This window comes from Fopius arisanus, unplaced genomic scaffold (assembly GCF_000806365.1).
Source record: "Fopius arisanus strain USDA-PBARC FA_bdor unplaced genomic scaffold, ASM80636v1 scaffold00036, whole genome shotgun sequence".
NCBI classification, from domain to species: domain Eukaryota; kingdom Metazoa; phylum Arthropoda; class Insecta; order Hymenoptera; family Braconidae; genus Fopius; species Fopius arisanus.
This window is the reverse complement of record NW_011887775.1, coordinates 1108659-1132475: the sequence shown is the minus strand read 5'-3', so window position 1 is coordinate 1132475 and position 23817 is coordinate 1108659. Positions and strand designations below refer to the sequence as shown.

Sequence of the window (23817 nt, the reverse complement as noted above, 5' to 3'; positions counted from 1 at the left end):
TATGGGTTTGTCCAATGATTATGAATGACTTCCCACGTTCGGAGATGAGGGAATTGACCCTATGCTCAATGACACATCAATAATTCACAATCTCGGTGTTCCAAGTGCAATGGTATCAAACCGCGTATCGATTTTCACGTCCAGACACCCACCTGGAGGCACTAAAATTGCTGCACCCGTTCTTGCATCTGTGTATTCAATTACACATCAAAGTCACAACTCCAGATATCAAATTACAAATAAATTACAAGTTCACGCGATAAATTCAACAATTATGGGTCTTCGGCAAAAAATTCATTTCGGATAATTAAATTAGTCATTTCTGGAGTCTTCCACGCGGAGAAATATCTCTAATGAACAATTTAATATCCAGAAATTAAATTTTTTCCAAAAATTGAAAAGAAAATTATGTTTACACTTTACCTCTGATATTCCCTCGAGAATAATGAAAATCATCGCAAAAAAAATTCAATTAGTCTCACAATACATTCTCGCGAAGAAACCCTTGAAACCGTCTGACACTTGATCACACCATTTTCTTTAAAAATCACCCACGAGAAATATAAAAAACAATCTTCCGTCGGGTCTTTTATTGCCTCGCAATTGCGAGGAGTAATTACTCGGTGCAATTTTCCTGCATTTGTCATTTGTTCACCAATCAATTCCTACGAGCAAGAGAAAGGTTGACGTCCAATTGTGCCCACACAAGGGACACCTTTGTCGCCGTCTAATTAGTCCCCTTTCTCCTCGATTCAAAATAAATTAATCAATACTAAAAAAAATCCTCAACCTTAGAATTGAATCACCAATCAATTTCTGCAAAAAGTCCTGCAATTTTTGTGCACCACTTGGAAGCCTGTTCCGATAATAATGAAGGCCTCATCTTCAACCCTCCATTTTTTTAGGTAGCATTTTATTTTCCGCAGATTAAGAGTTTGAATGATTAATTAGTAAAATTCATTTGTTGGGATTATTATTGACAATCAGAAAAATATTCACTGCACTCGTTGTATTTCCCGCGTAATTCTTCACGGCATTTCTCCTCGACTTGAATTTTATCGGCTAAAGTTGGTTTATACCTGTTGTTGTTATTTACCATCATGAAGCACGCATTCTCCTGATAAGAAAGAGTTACATTGCGTCGTGTGACTGGTCGATTAATCATCCAATTTGCCTCTCAATCCCGCCTCTTCCAACTTAAAGTTGATTTTATGCGCAATTTGTTTATGAATCGCGTAGAAAAGCAGGAAAAAATCGAAAAAAAAATAAATGAAAAAAGCAATATCGTTAACATTAGGGGAGAACAGGGCAAAGAGGAGAAAGGAAGAGAACAGAAAAAATGACGCGAACGTGTTTTCTGTTTTTACACTCTTACTAAAGACTGCGTTTATTACCCCAGGGTTATTAAATCTTGGAATCCCTCTGTAGTCTCGGGGTTTCTTGGTACACGAGTCAGACGAAAATGTGAAGAAAGAATCGAAGAAACCGTGACGAATTTGAAGTACACGTAGGTACACGGGATTTTTCGCTTCAATTGCACTGAGGCATTGTTTTGTTTAGAGAATTATTCAGTGCCGGCACTGCAAAAATTTCGATTACAGCATTGAAAAATTTGACTGTTCAAAAAAATTTCATGACAAAAACGGAAAATTGGGATAAAATTTAATTGCCTCTCAATTTGTCAGTGATTTTTATTTTATTGATCATCTATCTCTCCTCGCTTATCTACTCGTTGAGAATAAATTCGTCACGACTAATGAACAACGCGACCATAATTTGAATTTCAATGGAACGAGGGGAAAAAATATCTGTCCTTTTTCTTTCTAAATGTAATGATGACTTTGGCTGTGATTAACGCTGATGACCAGTATATGGAGTGGGGATTTGCGTTGAAATTCTTGTCCACTTTGCCCACCACGGGGTCGTAGGAATGACGTTGTGGGAAATGAGAATCGTAAAGCAATGCCTAACACGCAAAGTAACCCAGTAGGGGAGAGAGTTTAGCCTATCTTAGAGCATTACGCGCATGATCACCATTTGTTAATGTGTCATCGGGCAAATGACTAATTTTTCCAACCCTAACGACAAAAAAAATGTCTAGCCATATCTCTCATCAAAATTCACCCACAAATTTCACACCTGCACATATATTTCAATATTTAAATTCATCATTTTAATTGACTGTTATTCGACAACTTTTGCCGAATACCTTTTTTACCTAATTACCCTTACCGAATCCCTATCGATTTTATTATGTGGCAACACAATAATATATTATGATAATGTAGAAGCCACAATTTCCATATCAGATACATTTTTTTCATTAATTTTCTTCTGCTCCAATTAGATTTCCTTGATTTCTATCTTTATCCTAAAGTCGAAAATGAAAATCAACTTCATTCCCATTTACTATTCCACCATTTTGCCTTGCGCATGAATAAATGCATAACAGTCCGACTGCCAACGAAATGAAAAAAAAATCACCATAAATAGAAAAATGGCCCCGGAATAAGATGAAAAAAAAAAATAGAGAAGGAGTTTGTCCACCTCGGTATTGGTATAAACGAGAACGGCAAGGAGTTGAGTCGATGTAGGAATGACACGAGCGGTTATCTAAGGAGCCACGCGATATTGTCATCAGGGTAGTGAGTTCATGGTGGGGGGATATAGTTACAAGGGGGTTGTGGGGTTAGGGTGGACACTGATAACATCTCCTTTAGTCCGAAGAACGACATAAGTCGACAGTGTGGCCTTTCCCAGTTCTCTCTCGGTGGGTGGGTTACCCTCACCCTCTCACCTCCTCAGGGTTGACTCTACGTGACTCGATGGAGACCATTTCAACGATAGCACAACAAAAACCCTGTACTGCGCCTCACAGCCGACTTGTCCCCTCGCGTTATCTCGCACGCGAATTAGCCCGACAGATTTTATTTTTTTCTCCTTCTATTTTCCCTTATTATTACAGGCTCAGGCAATTTCTCCTTAACAAGTTTACGTCAATAATATAAATTATGTGCGGTAATTGATTTGGGCAATATTCGATCTTTCGGTAAATAAAATTCATAAAATTCAAAAATAAAATTCATTCGGGAATTCATAGTCTAAATTCAATAATACAATAATCGAAAAAAAAATATTACTTGATGCATACAATTTTTATTCTATTTTCAATACTCTTAAATTTACGTGAGTGATTCGTTATTGAACTGCCATTGTGTTTAGACAAGACGTCACATGATTTATCGTTTCGTATTTTATGTACCTGCAGTCCGCCTCTATCAAATTGTCGTTCGATCCCCTCTCTCTCGTCTTCTCGTTTTATGATTAAGGTTGAATGCTTTACGAGATTATTTAGAGTGAACGCAAGGGTTTCAATGCTTCGAGCACTCGAGATAATCTTCGGTGATTATTCGAGTCCCACGGGAACAGGTCATCAACCCACTCGCGACATTTCAAATTTTTATCCAAAATTATTTGCGAGTTCTTTGTTCATTAGGATAGCTAGTGGCTGATTATTTGATGTTGGGTGGCTGGATATATTTGGTTTTCAGAATGCAAATATCACTTTGTGTTGCCATTTTGAGGCACGTACACTTCTGTTACGTCTGTTTTATTCTCAGAACTTTCAGACACATTCAAGGAGGGAAAGGGTTAACGCACTGAATATTGAAAGAATTTTATAAAATACTGGGTTAATTCATTGAATTATTCTCTCGGTCCACCTGAAATTACTTTCACCCAAAAAATATAGTCTCAAATAACCCCCGACAACGTTAATAGAAAACTTGACATTCAGCTATAAAACTAAAAAACAATAATACAAAAGAGTTATCTGCGGAGTTTCTCAGGAGGTCTCGAATATCCTCGACTTCTTTCCCCATTAAAAAAAAATCCTCTTCCCATGCCTCCCACTCTTTCCAACTCACCAGGACCATTTGCTTCTAACAAAAGCTTATCTGACCGTAAGATTCGCGGTTCATTCATTCGTCGCATGGGAACCAATTCGGTCTCGTCTCCCTCACACTCTTGCCCCGTCTTCTTCCCTTCATCTTCCCTCGGCGTTTGTTCTTTGGTTATGGGAACACGTGAGCTGAAAAAAAAGGATTGCAGATGGGAATTGAGAAGAAGACGCGGTGCAAATTGAGTTTAGGACTGTGTCAAATGACACAGAGAATAATCCCAGTCTCTTTGAGAAAGGGTTAAGGGGTCAGGTGGCATCCTTTTTTTATCGTAATTGAGTTACAGTAAATTTGCCATCGCAAATTGAATATTGATTTATGGTAATTGGCTGAGACTTTTTGTGATGCCTCCTTGTGATGTTATTCCACAATATTTCAATTACATTCGCTAGTTAATTCTATCATAATGATGATGATGAGTCCAAACGACTAAGTCGTCCTCCTTAGACGACATACTGCTCGTGCCTTGAAGACAATTCTCAGAAGAAAATTCGATGAAGGTGAAAAACACTCGGCCCCACCCAGCGGTCCGACATCAACAAGCCGATGTTTGGTTAACCGTTCTCCTTCTTACCCAATGGACATATGTGATGTCCATCTTCAGGACCATGTGCATGGAACATTGCGTAATTGTAAACCGCTTGAAGGATGTGGGCGGGCTTGACAATGCCCCTCGCCTTTTCGAACATACCGACTAATCGACGAGTGTCAAGATGCAGCTGCTCATCTCCCCTGGTTTTTTTTCCGAGGATGAGGAAGTCCACTGTCTTGTGCTGGCTAAATATTTTTCAATTCGATGATCATCAAGAGCATCCGGATATTCATTGTTTCACTCAATAAACAAAGAATCATCCAGAATCATCAGCCATTGATCAAGCATTCAACATATGTCGTTCCCCATTTAAAACCCAAAATTCCAATGAAAAAAATATTAATACTTCCACCGACAGATTTTCATCCCATTCTGCGCCAAATATGACACAGTTTCATATGTCATCACGAACAATTTGGATGAACTCTGAATGGATGAATGGGGTTATTGAGGACAGAAGTACGAAAAAGGGGGATAAAGCGGGCGGACATGTGTGAAATTAGCTTAATCTCTCGGCTCGGATGACAATGGTGATACAACGGTGGTCCGTGTACAACATCGACTCTGAACGACAAATCTCGCACCCCATCCCCATTCCCCCCTTCCCCCCACTGTCTCTCAACGCACCCCGTGTAAATACATTAGAGGATGATCGCTGCATTGGCGCAGAAAATCCCATGGGAAAGATATGTCACGTGGCAATTCATAAACATTCGCTCTTCCGTTGAATTCGAAAAAACTGGTCTAATAAAAAATCATGTACCTACCGCAATTCGCGAACACATGATGCCCATCATTTGGAGATGTTCATGGAATTGATTTTTTATTTTTTTGGTAGTAGACAGGTCTGGTGAATACACCTCTTTAAATTGATTGTGATTTACCACACTGGAGTAATTACCCCATCTGAAAATTCATCGGATGACGTCTACGCCTTTGAGCGTTCAGATATCGGTTGGACAGTAATTTAACAATGAGCCAGCTGGCGCGTGCTTCGGGGAAGGTTGCGACCCCTAATGTAGTTATGCAGTGTTCTCTCTCCCCCAACATCAACGCTTTAGTACACACACACACACTGGGGGTTACCCTGTAACCCACACTTTCCACGTGAGAATACTAATACAGATGTAATCTAACAATGAAAAGCAGCCAGAGAGATGCCTCAGCCCTTTTGTCATGGTGGTTCTCGCGTCAATGCCCCTGTAGTCCCATTCTCGCCTGTTTTTTTCTCGTACTCTACCAAACAGATACAGAAGAACAGCTCATCCATCCAGATAATTGGTGTTTTTGGGTGGCAATTGAACCATTTACATCATCCTGACATCATTCACTTACTTCAAAAGGACAGCTTCTCTATTTTTTGCTAATCGAGGGAAAAATTCGTCAGCGTTGGAGGAACTTTATGGGGCACGAGCACGTCAGTGTCAATAAATTCGAATAACAACGCAATTTTAAAACGAAGCACTTGCCACTTGAAGCCATCAACAAATCCTTCGACTCACCAGGCGGTTTTTCATTTTTCAAGGGCCAACAACACGAAAAGAATGAAGGAAAAGACATTAGTACATTAGACACGCTTCGGAACATTTCCTGGAGCATGCCACTGTTGGTAGTTGGATCGGCCTTTTGGAAACGTGGTGGAGTCTTTTCCCAGCATGGGGGCCCCGACGTATCTGGCACGTGTCGTCAATCGTTGGGCTTTGCCAACACCCTGAGTAATCATACACCATTCTACCATTGCCTGGGACACACACGCTCATTGCCATTCCTCTCGCCTCATCCTCCTCTCTTGTTTATACGTTCAGTCAATTTTGTTTGTACCCCTCCACCTCGCCAATTATTCTTCCGATCCTTTCATTCCGGGAATTTTGAAAAATAGGTCTTTAGCGCGAAGCGAATTGAATAGAGCTATTTTAGGGGGCGGTAAGCTTTCGGTGGAGATATGTGGGATTAGGAATCACGAATGTCCCGGAAAATAACCCTTTGTGGACACGCAAAGGCGGACTAAACTGTCATGCTATATTTGATTGCAATGATAAAAAAAAGTCATTCAAGCCTCGATTCTGATTTGATCCACATGATCCGTCACACACGTTATTAACTTATTCGATTGAGTTAATCGTCCTGACGGAGATTGATGGAACATCAAGTGCAATAGAATAGCTACAAGTCCTGGGTGATTGCAATAGTTCCGAGAATTAAATATATGACATAACGAGATCATCAGTAATTTCAGAAGAACTTATAATCGTCATAATTCAGTCGTTGGCAACTGCCAATCCTTTGGTATTGACCAACTGCATGATTACCCGGACAAATGAATAATTGGCTGGGACAACAATGATCGGGTCACCCCGCCCTGTCATATTTCTCCGAAAACTCCCATCCCCGGGATATGATTAAGTAATAAAACATTTAGGACTAGCCCCTGTAAAAAATGGAAAAAATAGGTCCCTTCGGTGTGACTCTGCAAGGGTGCGGAGGGGTTACAACTTTATCGGTTGCACAGAGACAGTCGAGACGAGGGCGGGACGACAGATGCAACGTATCTACCCTCTGCATATTGGGCGGTTTAGATTCTACTGATTTTTTTTTCTTCTTTCTTTCCTGTGTATTATTATTTTTCGAAGCTTGCCACTCACTTCTGATTTTCGCGGAGATAATACAGTCATCAGTGGCTCTCGCCTGCAACTTATACCCCTCGTTGGGGATGAAGGATCGTTGATCAAGGGTATTTCTAATGGATCTATTGTTGTTCCACGCCGCATTGTTTATGGAATATTTTATTGAGTGCGTAAATGTTTGAGGTATCTCAAATGGCAGATCTCGTGGGCATTGTGTCCGATATTTTGATGATTTTCAAATTGTGAAAATTTCTGTTTTGCCCCAAATTTTTTGGCGGTTAGAAAACTCTGAAAAAACTCTCGGCTCCACCCTCCCTTATTTCTAGTTTTTTTTTTATCAATGAATGAACTTGAGTCAATCTCGTTCATCCCCTTCGATGGAGATCATCTTTTCTGTAAAAAACGTGGGCGTAACCTCTCGCAGACGTCGCGACGTCGGAACTCAGTCGTCAAGGCGTTTTCACAATAGCACGTTTTGTTACCCCCGGGGGCATCTGACCTCGTCTAGAATGTCGCATTAAAATATGAATGCACGAACGCGCAATCTGTATCGTGGTCTCTCTTTGCCATCACTCTGTTAACTACAACCAACGGCACGCGAGATTTTTCTTACATTTTTAGTCTCTGTTCGACTTTCTCCTACCTTTTCACCCCTGCATTATTATTTTCTTCTTTTTTTTTTTGCATGATTTTTTTTTCTTTTTCGTTGCTGTGTAATTTTTTTTCGCGCTGGATTAAAATCTTTTGAAGTGAATTATGACGACACGAGAACGATGTCCATCGAAGGACGCTGTAAGCTCACGAGATCTGGATGGAGTCCATGTTTTTAGATTAATTATTAAGTGTGTTTTAAGGTCAAACTCGATGGGTTGAGTAATTATGTGGAAAATGATTACGTCATTTTTTCTCGGATCACTAATCTTCAATCCCCATTGGTCTGTGAGTCGCGTGAAGTCGGCATTTAAGGAATGCCCGGCATTTTCAAAGTCTCTGAACACGCAAATTATTTTTTGCATTGGAACTGTCTGATTCACGATTTCATCTCATTTTTGACAGCGTGAAACGTTGAATATTCAAAATTGACAATTTCATATGTTGGAAATATTTTCGAATTTAAGACGAACAAGTAACCCGTTGTAATAGGTCGCAGGGAATAATGAAAACACTTAGCACACGTGGACCAACCCCATAGGCAAAGGGGTGGACCTCACACCCTGATAAAATTGTTGGCCATATTATTTCTTCTACACATATTTTCATGAATTATTTTTTTCCGATTTTCTTGGGTTGTCATTAATTTACATCGATGGTTTATCTCCTCGAAAGTGAAGGGCTGTTTGCAATGATTACATGAGCATGGGGTACCTTCACCTGACACGCGAGGCTTCCGCATGCCCTTTTACCCCCGACCTGTAATTTTACCCCTCAGGGGTTGCAAAGACAAAAATAAGAGGGAAGAAAGACAAAGTCTCAGGCATAATCGAATGCTTGTTTTTTATGACTTCAAATTACACAAGACTCGAGTGAAAATTGAACAGCCAAATTTCGCGTCAATTCTCTGATCAATACAAAATATTCCATAGATAAAATCATACTCATTGAATGATAAGCCGAAATTAGTGTCTGGAGAGAAAAAGAAATGAGAGGAAAGTAAAGCCACTCATGTGTCTCTTTCGTGAGAAATACAATCAACAAATAGAAGATAGTGGCGTGATCGAGACGCGAGACATTAACTTCCGTTGCGGAGACAGACTGACGCATAATTTCCGCTCGATCCTCAAATCCATCGATCAAACAATAGCTGCAAATAAACAGAACCAATACAAATGACTTGGCGCAATCGTAACGAATTTATCAACTGAAAATTTTTTTCTGAGAGGATTCAAATACAAGTGGATTCATGAACCCCGCGGTATTTATTTGGAACCCTTTGATGGCCGACCTCTATAGTCCGGGAACTCCCAAAAGTTATTACAGTGTCACATTGCGCCATAAACAACATTCATTGACGCGTGTGAAGACGTGCAACTTGAGGACTCATTTCACGCTTTTTGGTCTTGAGAAACCGACGGTATTTTCTCTCTTTTTTACAACCAAAATCGTCAATACGTTCCTGCGATTTGGTAAATTGGGATAAATAATTGCTGAAATCGTAGAATTTAATGAGAAAAATTGCTGTAATTTGATACCGAAGTCCTAGGAATTTCTGATATCAGAATGAGACAAAACAGAAAGACAGAGTTTCATTGAATGAACGCATTATCTCTGGACTCTGACGATTGTTTAGACGACGACATCCGGACGACTCATCTTTACTATCCCACGATCTGCAGGTGGTCTAAAAAAAATATTGACTCCTTATCACGCAACCAGCGTCACTCTTATATAATCAAAACGGGAAACTGCTACAATGAGTATCAGATCCAGATGTTCTATACAGAGATATCCGGTTTAAAGAGTTTAGGGAATAATTGACAATTTATTGCAACGAGATTGCAAATCATCTAATGACAACAGAAGTGCTCCAATTATTCACACCGGTAAATCCCCGATAAGACTCAGTGTCCCCACTCTGCTCGTGCAGATTGTTCCGTACAATCGATTCCTCAAATTTGTCACAGCAAAACTCAAGCCTATCCTTTGCCTGTTCTCGAATTTTCCGAAAAATCCAAATTTTATAGCCTGTGAATTGTTCGTGGAACCGAGAGATGACATTTCAGGGTGCACCACACCCCCTCGATCCTCAACGATTTTATGATTCTCTAGGGTTACAAAAAACTCGTCAAGTGAAATGTAGAGACAACCGGGAATTCTTTTCCATAAATAAATCCCTAATTCGATGAATTTATTGTTATAACTACTGAGTGAAGTGGAGTGGAATGACAGGGTGACATCGATTTGAAATTATTTTGGAGAAATATCGAAGTGAAAAATGTAGACAACGTGCGGTGGATATTTTCATGTTGAACGAAAGAACTCGGCTCTCACTTGAGTTATCGACTTGAGTTTTCTCCTAGTGTAATAGTCAGTGAGCTTCAATAAGGCGTCCTTGTTTCAGAAATTGGAATAAGTGGAGTTACATACGGTGGTAACGTCTCCGGCACGCAAACCCTTTTATTTTAACGAAAAAAAAAGAAAGAAAACGTAAGTGCATATAGCATTCGCATGCCTCGTCTGCGTTTCGACGAAGACGTTGGGAATCTTGATAACGAGCTTGAGGGAAGCTTGCCGTAAACCCTCGGTTGATGGCTGTATTTCCTCCATTAAAACGGACAAATGCGCAACTCGCAGATTTCGCGTTTTTTTTTTCACATTTTATTTATTCAATTCGTCGGGGCAATAGAATAAAATTAAAAGCAACGCGAGGTAGTGAATTTTCTAGGTTTATTTCTCGTTTATTGGCCGATCATTTTGATCGCAATCGAAATCCAATCAAAAGTGCTAATTCATTGTATTCTTTGATACGTACTATCAAATTGTCTGTTTATCGTAATCAGTATCATCAATTGTACATGATTATCCGGGGAACCCCAGTATCTTTCAATGCCGCGTGAAAGGAAGTCAACTGAATTATATTTCTCTGATACGCCAGATTCATTTATCTCCGATCTGTCGATCACAGCATTCACCCTTCTCTCTCAAATATTCGCAAATATTCCGTCTCCTTTCTAATTGATATTTCACATCCCCAATATTGGTTTCAATTTATCGATTTTCACGGTCTCAAGTGTTTTCGATTCTTGCGAATTTTCCGGTACCCCTCCAATTTAATTCCAACAATTACCCCAACAGGGAGTAATTTTTACGTGATAATTAAAAAAATTATTTCTGTGCGAAATTCTTTGAAAATATTTCCTATCGAGTTTGAAGTTTTCCCACTGTCAATTTTTTATATGAGCAACTGTTCCACCAGTTTTGCTCTCTCGAAGACAGAAAAAGATAGAGTGCAGACATTTTCCGGGGAGGGGAGGGGTGAGGGGAGTGAAAGGAGAAAAATGAGTGAAATCCATTAGAGGGGTGTGAACATATAGTCGGAGTACATGTCAATCTGCACACGAACTCATACATACAGCACATCCTGCCGTAACATCTATCTTCTCTCTCATGATATCGATATCAGTGTAATTTCAGAGACGCGGAATTCTGTCATACATTTTTTTCGTTATATTATGATTGTCACGTACAGATGAGAAAAAAAATCCTTCACTCATTCGTAATATTTTTTTAAACGCGATGCTATTATAACGAGAACTATCGAATAGGTTAAAATAAAAATTGAGAGTTGATGAAAAAAAATTTCGGAGATTCAATATAATTCTGGAGAGTCGAGGGTTATTTGCTCATCATTCCCATTTCCATAAAAAAAAATTTTTCAAGTTAAAGTCAAAGTTCTGAAAAAAAAAATAATAAATAAAAAACGTACATCACGTTTTATTTTGTCACCCGATGCCAAAGACCGTCCATCACGAAAACAATGAATGACCCGTTTGTCCCCCATTCCAATAACCGAAAATATATGTATTATTTTAGTTTCTAGAATGTGGCATCGTAAAAGTCACAGAGCATTAGTCATAGAATGAGAACTCTGTTCAATTCCCTCTTCTCTCATCAGCTAGCCACAGATATTTCAAATTTCAACTTTCCCACAACTAATAAACTTACGTACTCGTAGCAATCGTTTTAACGACTATTTCTCTATTCCGGGCAATTTCTTTCTATTTATTCAACAAAATTCATCGGAGTATTCCACGTAAAAAAAAACGATTTGAATAAAATTAAATGAAAATAATCGACTGTTACATTAGAATTCGGACATATGTATAAGAGGTCATAAAAAATCCCCTCAGGATATTCATCCCCAGAAGACAATTGAAACAGTTCAATCGGCCATTAGACTCAATTTATTTGTCCATTGATCCGACAGTTCACAATTGAATTGTTTCTATCGTTGAAACGAGTGTATATAACAGATTACAAGGAAAAAGAGAGAATAAGTGGAATGTAAATCGTGTGTTTGGACGCGTGCGATACAAATCGTGTACTGAGGTTTGATGCCGTTATCCTGAAGAGTCGTTTGTTCTCTTCTGTTCGTTAATTCGACGATTGCAGCGTCCGTTCAGGGTGAAAACAAAAACCCACGATTTTTAGGATGAATGTCCCTCAGAAGCCATCTGTCGATTTTTTACATTAAATAAAAGAGCATCCGAATGAATTCGAGTGCCGAGGGACAGAAATCTCCAGTGGGCTCTTCGTTCAAACCCTTTGGCCTGCGAGGGGTGCGCACTAACGAGTTAACAATTTTATTAATTTTATCCCAATTTTTCGTCTTTCATTCGCCAATACAGTTGATTATTTTAGCATCATTAAAAATAGATTTACAAGTATAGGTATAAAAAATAATTAGGCATTACAAAAAATGTAATTAGATTCGAATTGCGGATGAATCTCCATGGAGTAAGGACTGCGGATGGAAAAAAATAGTGAATTAAATGAGTTAGAGTGAAAATTCAAGGCGAAAGGTATATAGCCATATTGGTTTGTACCCTCCAGTCTGGTAAGAGGGGAAGTGTAATGCGGTGTAGTTGCGGGGTAGTGGATTCTAGCAATTACACGCCCTCAAGTGCCCTCGGAGACGGCCTCCCATTAGGACGAGAGCAAGGGATGTTTAAGCCCTCAATGCACCTCCATACGCTCCCATAAATACCTTTAAAAATTATGTTATTCAATTATCCCAGGAATTATTAATTTTTTATTTAATTACCACAAAATGTAAACAGGGAGAGAAATTTCCCCCGCGTGAAAGTTTCATGACACGTGAATCCGTGCGAAAAAAAAAACCCAATTTCTTCCGTGATTCTCAGATTTTCCGGAATTATGATAAATGATAATTGCCTCAACCCTCGGAATATTGTTCAGTCGAATGAACTGACATGATTCTATCTACCCCCTGGGTATAACGATACCTCGATGAAACGATTAATCGTTGGCAGAAAAACGTCACTGGCATCTTTACTCGTTTATGATCGATACACACGTCTCACCGATGTCTCCCCCATTTATCGAGAAATCATAACGCAATGCGCGAGTTATCAGATGTCAGCAACATCCGATCAATTGATTTCCCCCCATTCTTCGCATTTTCATCATTTTTCTTAACTTTTCTTCACTTCTCCTCTTCGTGAAAACGACTCTATAAACACATTTCGATACATTGGAAATATTTCCACAATGCATCTTCCACAATTGAATTTTTTATTCCATTCGCAATCGGTTGGTAATTAGATTGGCGCTGAAATTTTTCGTATTTTCGATTGAAATTCCGTTTGAAATTGTACATTGATATCTTTTCAACGAGTTTGCGTGCGAATGCAATTAAAAGTGCTGTCAATGACATTTCGACAGTGGCGATGTGTATAGCTTTTGGTGTAAATTGCACGACAGCGACAGGAGAGTTATCTGAGCGACGGCAGTTGATCAAAGGAAGCCGACAGACCGTTTGATGTCCCATGCACGCCGGACACGCCCACTTGGTATTTCACACCTATCACCCATATCCGAAAATTCATTGCGAAATTTCAAATTTCATTTCAACTCATAATTTTTCATCCGAAATTCCACATTTTAAACTCGAATAGTCTTGTCCCTTTTTCAATGTTCAGACTGAAGTTCTGGAAATTGTATTTTTCTTTCTCTATCAGAGAATAATTCGACTTGATTTATCTCTTCATCAGAAAACTTTCGCCAACGGCTCCCAAGAATTTCATCCCAAATTTTAATTTATCACTTCAAATTGAATATCCATTGTCCTCAGATTTAAATTTGATAAGCATTTGTTTTCAAACTCTCAGCGATATTGAATCGCTCGGAGGGTGTGCGAGGGGTGAAAAAATCTGCACCTTGAACCATCAGTTATTTACGACTTTTCATTACAGCGAATGACTTCTTCTAGTCGAGTTTATGATTTACGTATTCTATCGAGAAGAAAAAACAATTCAGCGTAAATCCGCAATAATAAATTTATTCGGTCACTCGTAATTCCAGCGATTTGAATAATTCTTTAATTTTTAATCCGAAGTCAACACGACCGATCAATCGGTTTTTTATGTTCCGTTACACATGAAGTGAAATGTCAAAACTTCCGAACATTTCTATCAACACATTCCTCCCAGCCATTTTTCCATCAATACCCCATTACAATTTTACCAAAACCCATGAATTATATTTTTTCATTCCCAATATTGGCGTAAAAATCGTAACTCCTGATTTCTCACGCCTCTGAACCCTTCCTTCTCGATTGAAAAAAAAAATCAGTTCTATTTCATCCCTAATTTTCGCCCCAAACATCCCCAACGCGTTAAAAAAACCAGAAAAGGGTTGAAACCACAAACAAAATTCGAAGAAACCGATCTAAAGTAAAAAAAATTAGTATCCCCAATTTTTTTCTATTTCTCGGAGAGTGAGAATAAAGCAAAAAGGATTGAACTCAACCCTTTCCCATGTTCTTTCGCGCGAATATCGAGTGACAAAAATATCATTTTCATCCCCAAAAGGAGACGGAGTAGAGAACTGAAGTGAAAACAATTTTTCGTCATTTCTCGTTATTTTGCGATGAAAAAAAAAAATCTGAGATGACGACAGACTGGTGGAGAAAGGATTTGAATTGTCGTTTCTTCCCTCTTTCATCAATTTTATTCAGACTTTCTTCTGAGCTTGAAGTTAAAGTCGGACAAAGTCACTCGATCAGAGATATTTCTACTTCAATTGGGTAAAAAAAAATGGAATAAATTTCTCCCCTTAACGTTCGCTGAATTCGGCCTCGAGACGATGCTAAACTTACCCTCTAACGTCTGAATAATAGAATCACAGCTCTATTCTTCCGGCTACTGAAAACTCTCCCCCATTCTCTCATTCTCTCAAACTTTTTTTTTGCTTCTTTCACAATTTTCTACTTTGGTGATCGAACGACGACTGGACGACAGTGGGATATCGGCGTCTTATCTCCGGGGATTGTACAATTGTCCCGATGAGGGATGCGAGAATAGATTATCTCATCATACCGTTGTTATCAATCTTTTATCTCTCATCTTGTATGAGATTCATCAAAGTATCGAAATCTTTTCTATGGAAATGAAGAAACGAGGGTTGAGTGGATGTATTTATCCAATGATTTCCACAAAAAATTCTCCAAAAATATATCTCTCCCGGAAATTTATTCAAAAAAAAAAGAAAAGGCAACCAATGGGTTTAAAGGAGTCGAATAAAATAGTAACTTGGCAAATCTCACGTGTTCGTCGTAAACAAAAGTCAACAATGGGCTTCTCGAGAGTCGAACTGACCGTATAACCAAACGGATAAAACAGAATAAATGAATACCCCCGCGCAGTGGGACAATCCCTTCGGGGGCCACTTCTCCAGGATTGGGGGCATTTTTCGAGATAAAGGGGGTTTAAAGTTTAAATCGAGTCCAAGGGGTTGTTTGGTGCTAGTGCGAGGACCTGGGGTGTATGAATGCTACTTCGAATCTACTATTTTCGTTATAGGATTGGGTACGTTGGCCCTTCGATACAATCTGACCAATCGTTTACATTCATCTACTGTAAACGATTTTTTTTCACGATTGCTAAACTCACATCCCGAGACCAACTTAATTACGAACTCAATTTTTAATTATATTTTTGTTGAGGTTGAGATTCTTCTTGTGATGTGAAATGGAATTCCGTAATTTCTTCGAGTAATTATTCTGTGGAAAATTCAAAAACATCTGTTTTCACCCCATCCCTCAAAATATGATACATTTATTCCAGTTATTTCGGTTCTAGCAAGGGTGGCAAACAGTTTCGTCTTTTCTCCCCTTTCGATGATCATCCAGGGGGGGGCCTTGAATACGCAAATAGCTCAAGGGTAGGAATAATGAAAATCAAATTTTGTTTTTTCAATGTGAATTTCAAAGCAATTTGATTCATACTCAAATCAACTCACCACCATCAATTTTTCTCAAGAATGATGAGACTTAGAGAAAAAATAATTGTTGATCGCGTAACATTTAAACAAACTCTTCTTGTCCGGGATGAATATTTTTTTCGAGTGTATTCCACTGACCCCTGACTTCTGATCGAAAGTTTCTCAAAGTTTGGTGCAATTACATCGCAAAATCTCGTCCATACGATAGCGTGCGTCCAACAATCAACAATTTATTGAAACCACGAAGTCCACAATCATTAAAAATTCGGATTTTCACCACCGAGAAAGCATATGCAACGCAACGAGGACAGCGTACAAATATTGGTGAATTAACAATGCAAGCTAATTATGTTTTGGTTTCCCTGGCTTACCCCCCAGTATCACAACGTGCGTACGAGTGAGAAAGAATGGTCGGGGGTATAGAGTTTGTAGCATAACTCGCTTCACTTCCAAACCCATTCGCCATTGTGATCCTATGGGTCTACTGCATACACCCCCGGGCCGAGCCCACTCGCCGTTAAATTAATTTTATCTCGTGTTACCATTAATTTTGAATCTGCCGCGCTACAGCTTCACCAACACCAACGGTCTCACCCTCTTCCACCCCTCTCGCCTCACCCCGGACAATTCACCGGGAGAATTCACCTGCCCGGAGGCCATTTTTCCTAGTTACTTTTGTTGTAAATGAGGAATTTTCATTGGTACGAGGTGCACTCCAATCGGGATATAAAAAATTTGTTGGTTCAATTCAATTTTTTCCGCGATTCCAAAGTTTTTGATTAATCAATTGATTTTACCGGGCATTCATTACGCCTGGCAATCAAAGAAAGAAAAGAACTGATAACACTGGGGGAAGTAATTAATTCAATCGATGAAAGTGCAATTTTTTTTTATCGATTCCATCGTATTGTGACTTGGGACTTGTGGGAAATTTCATTCGTTGGACTCGTATTACAACATTTTTTGTGGAATCCTCGCGCGTCACATCTCGAGAAGCTCGAAGCAATCATTAGTGATTTCAAACAAAGGCCCAAACGAGTCCCAAAAATCACCCTCCGAAGACAACACAGTCCCCGCTGCATCACGAAGTCTCTCAGTAGGCGTTTATTCCTTCAGCTATTTCATTCGGTGTTCCCCCTTAAATGTCATGCGCTTCTTGGCAAGAACGGGGCCCCACATTGCCTCCTGTTCATCCATTCTAAGTTTTCATCGCTTTCCTAGTGACTTCCGGTGGGCATGACACAGAAACTCAACGAGTGAATAGTACCTCCAGTGCACACGCGGCGTACAACAATTGCGTCTCAAGTTGCTTCCAGGCGGGGTGTGTACGCAACTCTCTCTTTCATCATTTCTTTTTACTTCTTCCCTATTTCTCTTTTTATTTTCATATATATTTTTTTTTTACTCTCGTGCTCTTCCTGAATGCCATTTGCCCATTGGGGCACACATTAGCGCACAGTGAGTACTTTTGCCGAGCAATCCTGATGGGCATTAAGGAGTGGATGATGATGATGAAGGATGGAGAACTAGTGGGGAATGAATATATGAAGCCAACTCGACTTGAAAGTAAATTATGGGACTTTGGCCGTTAACGGTGCTCCAGTCATCTGCTTTTATTTCGGAGACATTGTGAATGTACATTGAGGCGTTTGTACACAGGATAGATTGTCTGCGTTGTGAAGGGATTTTTTTTTAATGGAGGAGGGCATCGAGAATAAATTCGCGCATTCGGGATGGATAATCTTCACTTTTTCGTTGCTTTCAGTCCAAAATTTCTGATGATGCCGGTCATGTCGCTGAATTTTTTAAGAACTCGATGAGATTTTTTATTTGTGAGAGTCAGAGTAGGGGGAGATTGTTTAGTGAGTTGGAGTGATTTTTCGAGGCTCTAGGACTCAAGATTTTGAGTATGTAAAGGACATGTATTTAATGTATTATGAGGTTGTTCAGGTTTTTGTTTGGGGGATGAATGAACTTGGGGTTTCTCCGATTGTTTCTGAATTACTTGAAGCTGAGGACTTAACGGTCGAATCAATGACTCCAGATCTTTTCTTTGTGGTGGGAAGATATTCTGAGTTTTAGCCAGAGGGTCGGCGAGTCACCGGTTTTTTAATTGTTTAAAAACAAAAAATAATTTCTCACTTATTCTTTTTATTTTCCCCCTCTTTGGCTGGAATAATCTCCCCAATTTTTCAAAGACGTGCAAAAAGTATGAAAAATATTTTCAACTACGTTTAACCCAATTCGTGACAAAAAAATAAAATCGTTGAATTCTTTTGTGGCTGTGGCCAGTTGATTACTCCCCCGGGTCAAAGGGTTGTCCAGACTCGAAAACCTGATAGTCCTGTAACTTTTGACACGTAAAGTGTGACGATGTAACATTTTCGGGGAGTGAGAAGTTCCAGGGGTGGCACGAACCTATTAAACTGACAGAAACACTTGCCAACCCCTCTCCTTCTTCTTTCCATGGTTATTTCCTCGCTTCATCGCTCCTCCAACAATTCCCCAACACTTTTCACACCCCCACAACTGCCGTTATCTCCCTCTATCACTTGCTCTCCGATGTCTCTTATTCCACTCGTGTTATTAATATTTTTTTTGTCAAAACGTCTGCCTCACTCCAGGGTCTCTGCACCATCTAAATTGTCTCGTAGTTCTGGACCATTGAAATTGTCAAGCGATTTTAGAGAGTGACACAATCGACTAAAAGTTGATTTTCCAAATTTAATCTGTCAATTTAAACGCGAGAATACAGTCTCTCGTTTATGCCTCATAGTTTGATAAAAATCGTGATAAATATAAATAAATAGGCAATACCAAACATTTTATATACGTGTAAATCAACCACCGAATATTACATGGGGATTACATACACGCGTTACGCTCGGGGATATAAAGAATGATATAACGGGGCGACACATGTCTTCTTGTGTAAAATACACCCGCAGTATACCGACTTTTTTTTTCATTTCATTCTTATCCTGTTGGCTGACTAGGAAATTAAGATTTGTGGTACCTCCTGTATGACGTTACGAATTTTATATTTCTCATTCGAGGAAGCATTATTCAATGGCAACTAGATCTCGTTCGCGTCTCTTTTCATTAATATTTATTCTCACAATAAAAAAGTGAATGGCTCTTTTTTCCAATTAAAATATCTAGACAATCGGTTCCCACCATAAAGATTAGTAATAAAAATTCTTGGGAAAAAATTCAGGAACATGATCCTCAGGGAATAAACGTTAACATTGGCGTTTCTGCGGTGACAGGAAGAAAAAAAAAATCGGAAAAATAGTGACTCCTCGATAAAGCCAATCGTCTCGTAACTGACCAAGTGTCTCCACGTGGGGTCGACATTCCCGACGAATTCCCCTCAATATCTTCAGCATATTGAAAAGTTTTCAAGAGGGTTCGCGAAAAAAAAAATATTGTATCTCACAATCTGACGTCTGACCGCAACGGTCCTTTACATTCACCTAGGGAGTGACATTTTAGAGGGGTCAGAGCATGAAATGAGTTAAAATTGGATTCTTCGAATTTTTACAACGGAATGGAGAAATATTAATCATTTAAATTGAAGTTTGCAAATTTTTGAATATTACTACTTGACAATTCATTGCAACTTCCCATCAAAAGTAACAGTATAATTTTCTGGACTCCCTGGTAGTCAAGAAAAAAACAATCTGATCAACCTGTGCACCCCCTCCACCCCCAGGAAATCGGATTCACCCGTTCTCCCTCTCATCCCTCTCTTGATGTTGGAGCCATCGTGATGCTGTGGTCTCCCTCTCCCCTTTGTAGCTGTGTAGCTCCGCGGGGTTAAGGGGGGGATGGCGCGGAGCGGGGGGGAGGTGGGGGGATAGTCCAGTAGAATACGGGGTAGCTCCGCCTGCGGGCCAACCAGAATCCCGGAGCAGACGTCATCGCCACACCCCATCCACCAGATCGTCCCTGATTCAGCTCCCACGGGAGGCCACCAGTGCCATCCTCTTCTCAACTGATTCCTAGGATCTCTCTAGTCTGCCAAGAGCCAGCTGACACGGCGCAGCTCCACTCTTCTCTATCTAAGAACCCACTCCACCGGCTTTTTTTTTTTCAACCGCAGCCCGAGGCAACTCCGGGACATTTTAAATCGCGAATTTTTCTGCGCACTCCCTCTTGTCCTCAGATGGTCCACCACCCCCTGCGGGAAGGTCTGGGAGTGAAAATTGTGATGAGTTCTTTTTTTGGTGTTGCAAATGCATTTGAATGAATTTTTATTTATCCATTTTTTTTTGTTGGTGATATTGCGAGGAATTTTTGGAATTTCTTTGTGATGTGTTTGTGAGGATTTGAGTTTTGTGAGGACATAGATATGAGTTGTCTTGATTTGAGCGTGAGGGAGACCTCCAGAAGTGGTAAGACTTTCTTTGCTCATGATTTTGGGGATGATGTTGTGTTTTTACGAGGGTGACGGTGTATTTTTAATATTTATTGTGAACTCCAGTGGATAAATCGGTGATGATAATTTTTCTCGTGATTTTTCACGTGAGGAGAAATGGATTTGTTTTGGGAGTTGGGGGTGCGGTGGAAATTGGGAAAATGGGGTGAATTCATGGTTTTGACGCATGGAATTTTAATTAACCTCCCAATCACTGGAGAATGCTCGTTAACCGATGATCACCCGGGATAGCGGGTATTTAGGAAATATTCGCGTATCACCCAGGACGTCCTGTGGTCACTCATTGCGGTTTGGTTTTCATTCGTGTGAAACCCACAGACTGCAGTATCAGTGCTTTCGTCTTCCGACACCTAGTCTCTGCTAATTACCCGCTTAATTACCCAAGACCGGGCTTTGACGATAGATTAGATGATGGGTGGAAACAAGCTAGGACAATCTCCCTTATTTATTAAACACTGAGGGAAAAAAATATTGCTCCTGCCATTTAAATTTTCACTCGTGTGAAAATTTATCATTAAATGGTTATAATTTTTTTAATCATTGGATTAATCGAATATCGCTGGCATCACTTGAAATTTTCAAGTGCTTCTCACACGATTGATCGATTAAACAAACAGCCCCTTGGGCATTCAACGACGACAGAATTTTCGGATGATCGTAAAGAGGAAGACAGTAATCTCACGGAGGGTGTCATTGAACATGAGCACATGAACATATCCCCTTATACTTGACTCCTGTGTTGATATCGTAAAAAGGGAGTTATACAGATTATCCAAGTGGTACGTGTTTTTTTTGGAGATGCTACGAGTGCCGTGTGATTTGATGCCGGGAAAAACCAGTGAATATTATTTTTTATCATGAGAATCTCCACTAAATAATTATCTAAATTAAGAGTTGTGGGAAATATCGGGTTTACCCTTCATTTTAAAAACTCCACAACATTTATTCATTCAGAATTTTTAACTTGATATTACGAGAGCAATTTTCTAAAGATGTAATGATGACCTCATAATTAATCCCCCGAATGATTCACTTTGACTTTTCGATAATCCATTCCGTTGACAGTCTCCAAAAAAATTTATTACTTCTCTCGATAACGTCAAATCGCCGGGACTAATTCAAACAGAAATTGACGAGAAAAAAAAAGGAAGAAAAGGCCGCCACTCAATAAAACTTATTACCTCTATGTTGACTACTTCATCCCTCTTATCACTTCACACAGGGAATCCTCGTGGAATCCCTATCTTTTGGACCTGTCGTATTCGTGGGAAACCATAGAGGCCACAAAATGATATGAAATGCACTTGTGTGTGTCTAGGATAGTGCCATGTCGTAAACCCAAAGCCCAGGAACCGCAAACAATCCGCGCGGCACGATAAAACCGACGCCCGTAGTTTTTTCTATCTTTCTATCTTACTTCATTCTTACTGCAATTTTTACCCGGATATTTCCTCGGATTTACCCGGCTTATCACACGACTAGCCACGAAGCTACTTTAATGAATGGATGTGGAAAAATTATGAGTGATTAGAAATTCAGACCAAGTGTTCTACCGATTTGATTTTTATTTCATCGTCACTTCCTTGGAAGAACATTTTTTTTACGAATTGACAAGCTTTTGAATTCTGTTAAAAGTCTTTTTGTTTTACTAATTTGTTGCAGGTAGCAGTGACGAGGGTGAAACAACAATCACTGGTGCTAGTGGTGTCACAGAGGAGGCCCAAGAAATGGAGGAATGCGTCAGATCCTCCAGTGGACACAGTAATTCATTGAATTATCACCTCAGGCAGGGGTCGACCTTCGATTTTCCACAAATCATGGATATGCAGTCCCACGACAAGCACGAGGACACGAAATGCGGGGACTTTTGGGAACGTATGGCCGATCCCAAAGATTTCAGATCAAGAGACAGTTACATCAGTGATTATCGTAAGTACTTTATCGATTTAAATCTCATGCTTACAAATTCTTGCATCGGTGGATTATTTCAATATTTTAATTCATCGAATTTATGTTATAATGGCAGAAGATACAATAAAAGAAGAACCGAAAGACCCAGAAGAGCACAAAGACCCCCCAACAGAGTGGCTGTCACCAGTTCCAGAGGTTGAAGTTGGCAGTAATTTAAACGAAGGCCCACATGTTCGTGCCAGGAAGGAAATCCCCAGAGGTGCCAGATTTGGCCCTTTCCTGGGAAAATGGGCCACTGATCCTTACAACCCCAGATACGCGTGGGAGGTGAGTCCACTATAATCAATTATTTAATAATTTTAATCCGTGAAAAAATTTCATTCGAAATGAAATGGCGAAAAAAAATCTTTTCCGTTCGAAAAGAATAATCGGATTGCCGGAGATGAGCGAAATGAAGTGAATAATCAATCCCCGATGACTGATGTCATGAGAAAATTCGTTTTTTATCATTGAAAAGAACATTAATCCAAAAGCGATTGAGTTCTTATCGATGATGATCGTGACTGGGGCAACCGTTTTGAAAGATGATCGATCTGTTTATTAGCCCTCACTGGGAAGATGGTAGAATAGGCAGAGGCCAATCGGTGTTAGGTATATTGGAGACGTATGTCCCATGCAAGTGAGAAGTTTTAATCCTCATGGCATTATCCTGGCAGATGCCGATGAATGGAGACACCTGGTCTCCACCGTTTTCTCGGTGGCATCCGTGTCTGACAGATCTGTCAATTGCCACTCGGACATTTACCCGATACTCGAACCAAATAGTTTCGCACCAGAACAAACAGATGAATCAATCCGGGGGAGAGAATTCAATTGACAAATATTTTTATGTTCAAAAATTTCATGTCACCGAATTCTCTTCCTTGATAAAATTCATGAATATTGAAATTTCGTGTCGAGTTGGGGATCATTTGAATTTTTCCATGAGAAATTTTCTCATCAATTGTATAGGGCATAGGTTTAATCCCCCCCATCTCCATTGAAATAACGACAAAGTCGGATTTTGAGAATCAGAGGAAAATCCAGGGATTGTGATAGATATGATAAGCAATAGTGGTGCGCATGGCGCACTGACAAAATGTAAATGGCATCATCCATCTCAACACCCGACAAAAAGGCAGTCGGACCAACTGTCGACTGTGCGATTACAGGATCGATTAAACCTAAACTACCCCTTCGTTTCTCGTCCGACGATCTATCAAGTCCCACGTGGACATACGATTCTCTTTTCCACTTGGACACGGTTGTACAAAGCACCCCTGCGTTGAG

At 39.7% G+C, this 23817-nt stretch overlaps 1 protein-coding gene across 3 annotated transcripts in view; it reads left to right on the top strand.

The window, feature by feature from the left end:
• Positions 1–23817, top strand: part of LOC105266197 (PR domain zinc finger protein 16-like) — a 43771-nt gene that overhangs the window by 2309 nt on the left and 17645 nt on the right. For 2 of the 3 annotated variants that reach the window (XM_011304156.1, XM_011304154.1), the window contains exons 1-3: positions 20274–20533; positions 22240–22506; positions 22604–22815. In XM_011304156.1, coding sequence (XP_011302458.1) covers positions 20491–20533; positions 22240–22506; positions 22604–22815 — 522 coding nt within the window. In that variant the 5' untranslated portion in view covers positions 20274–20490. Of the gene's footprint in view, positions 1–20273; positions 20534–22239; positions 22507–22603; positions 22816–23817 lie in introns of those variants that run through there. The other variant, XM_011304155.1, reaches the window with a different exon arrangement.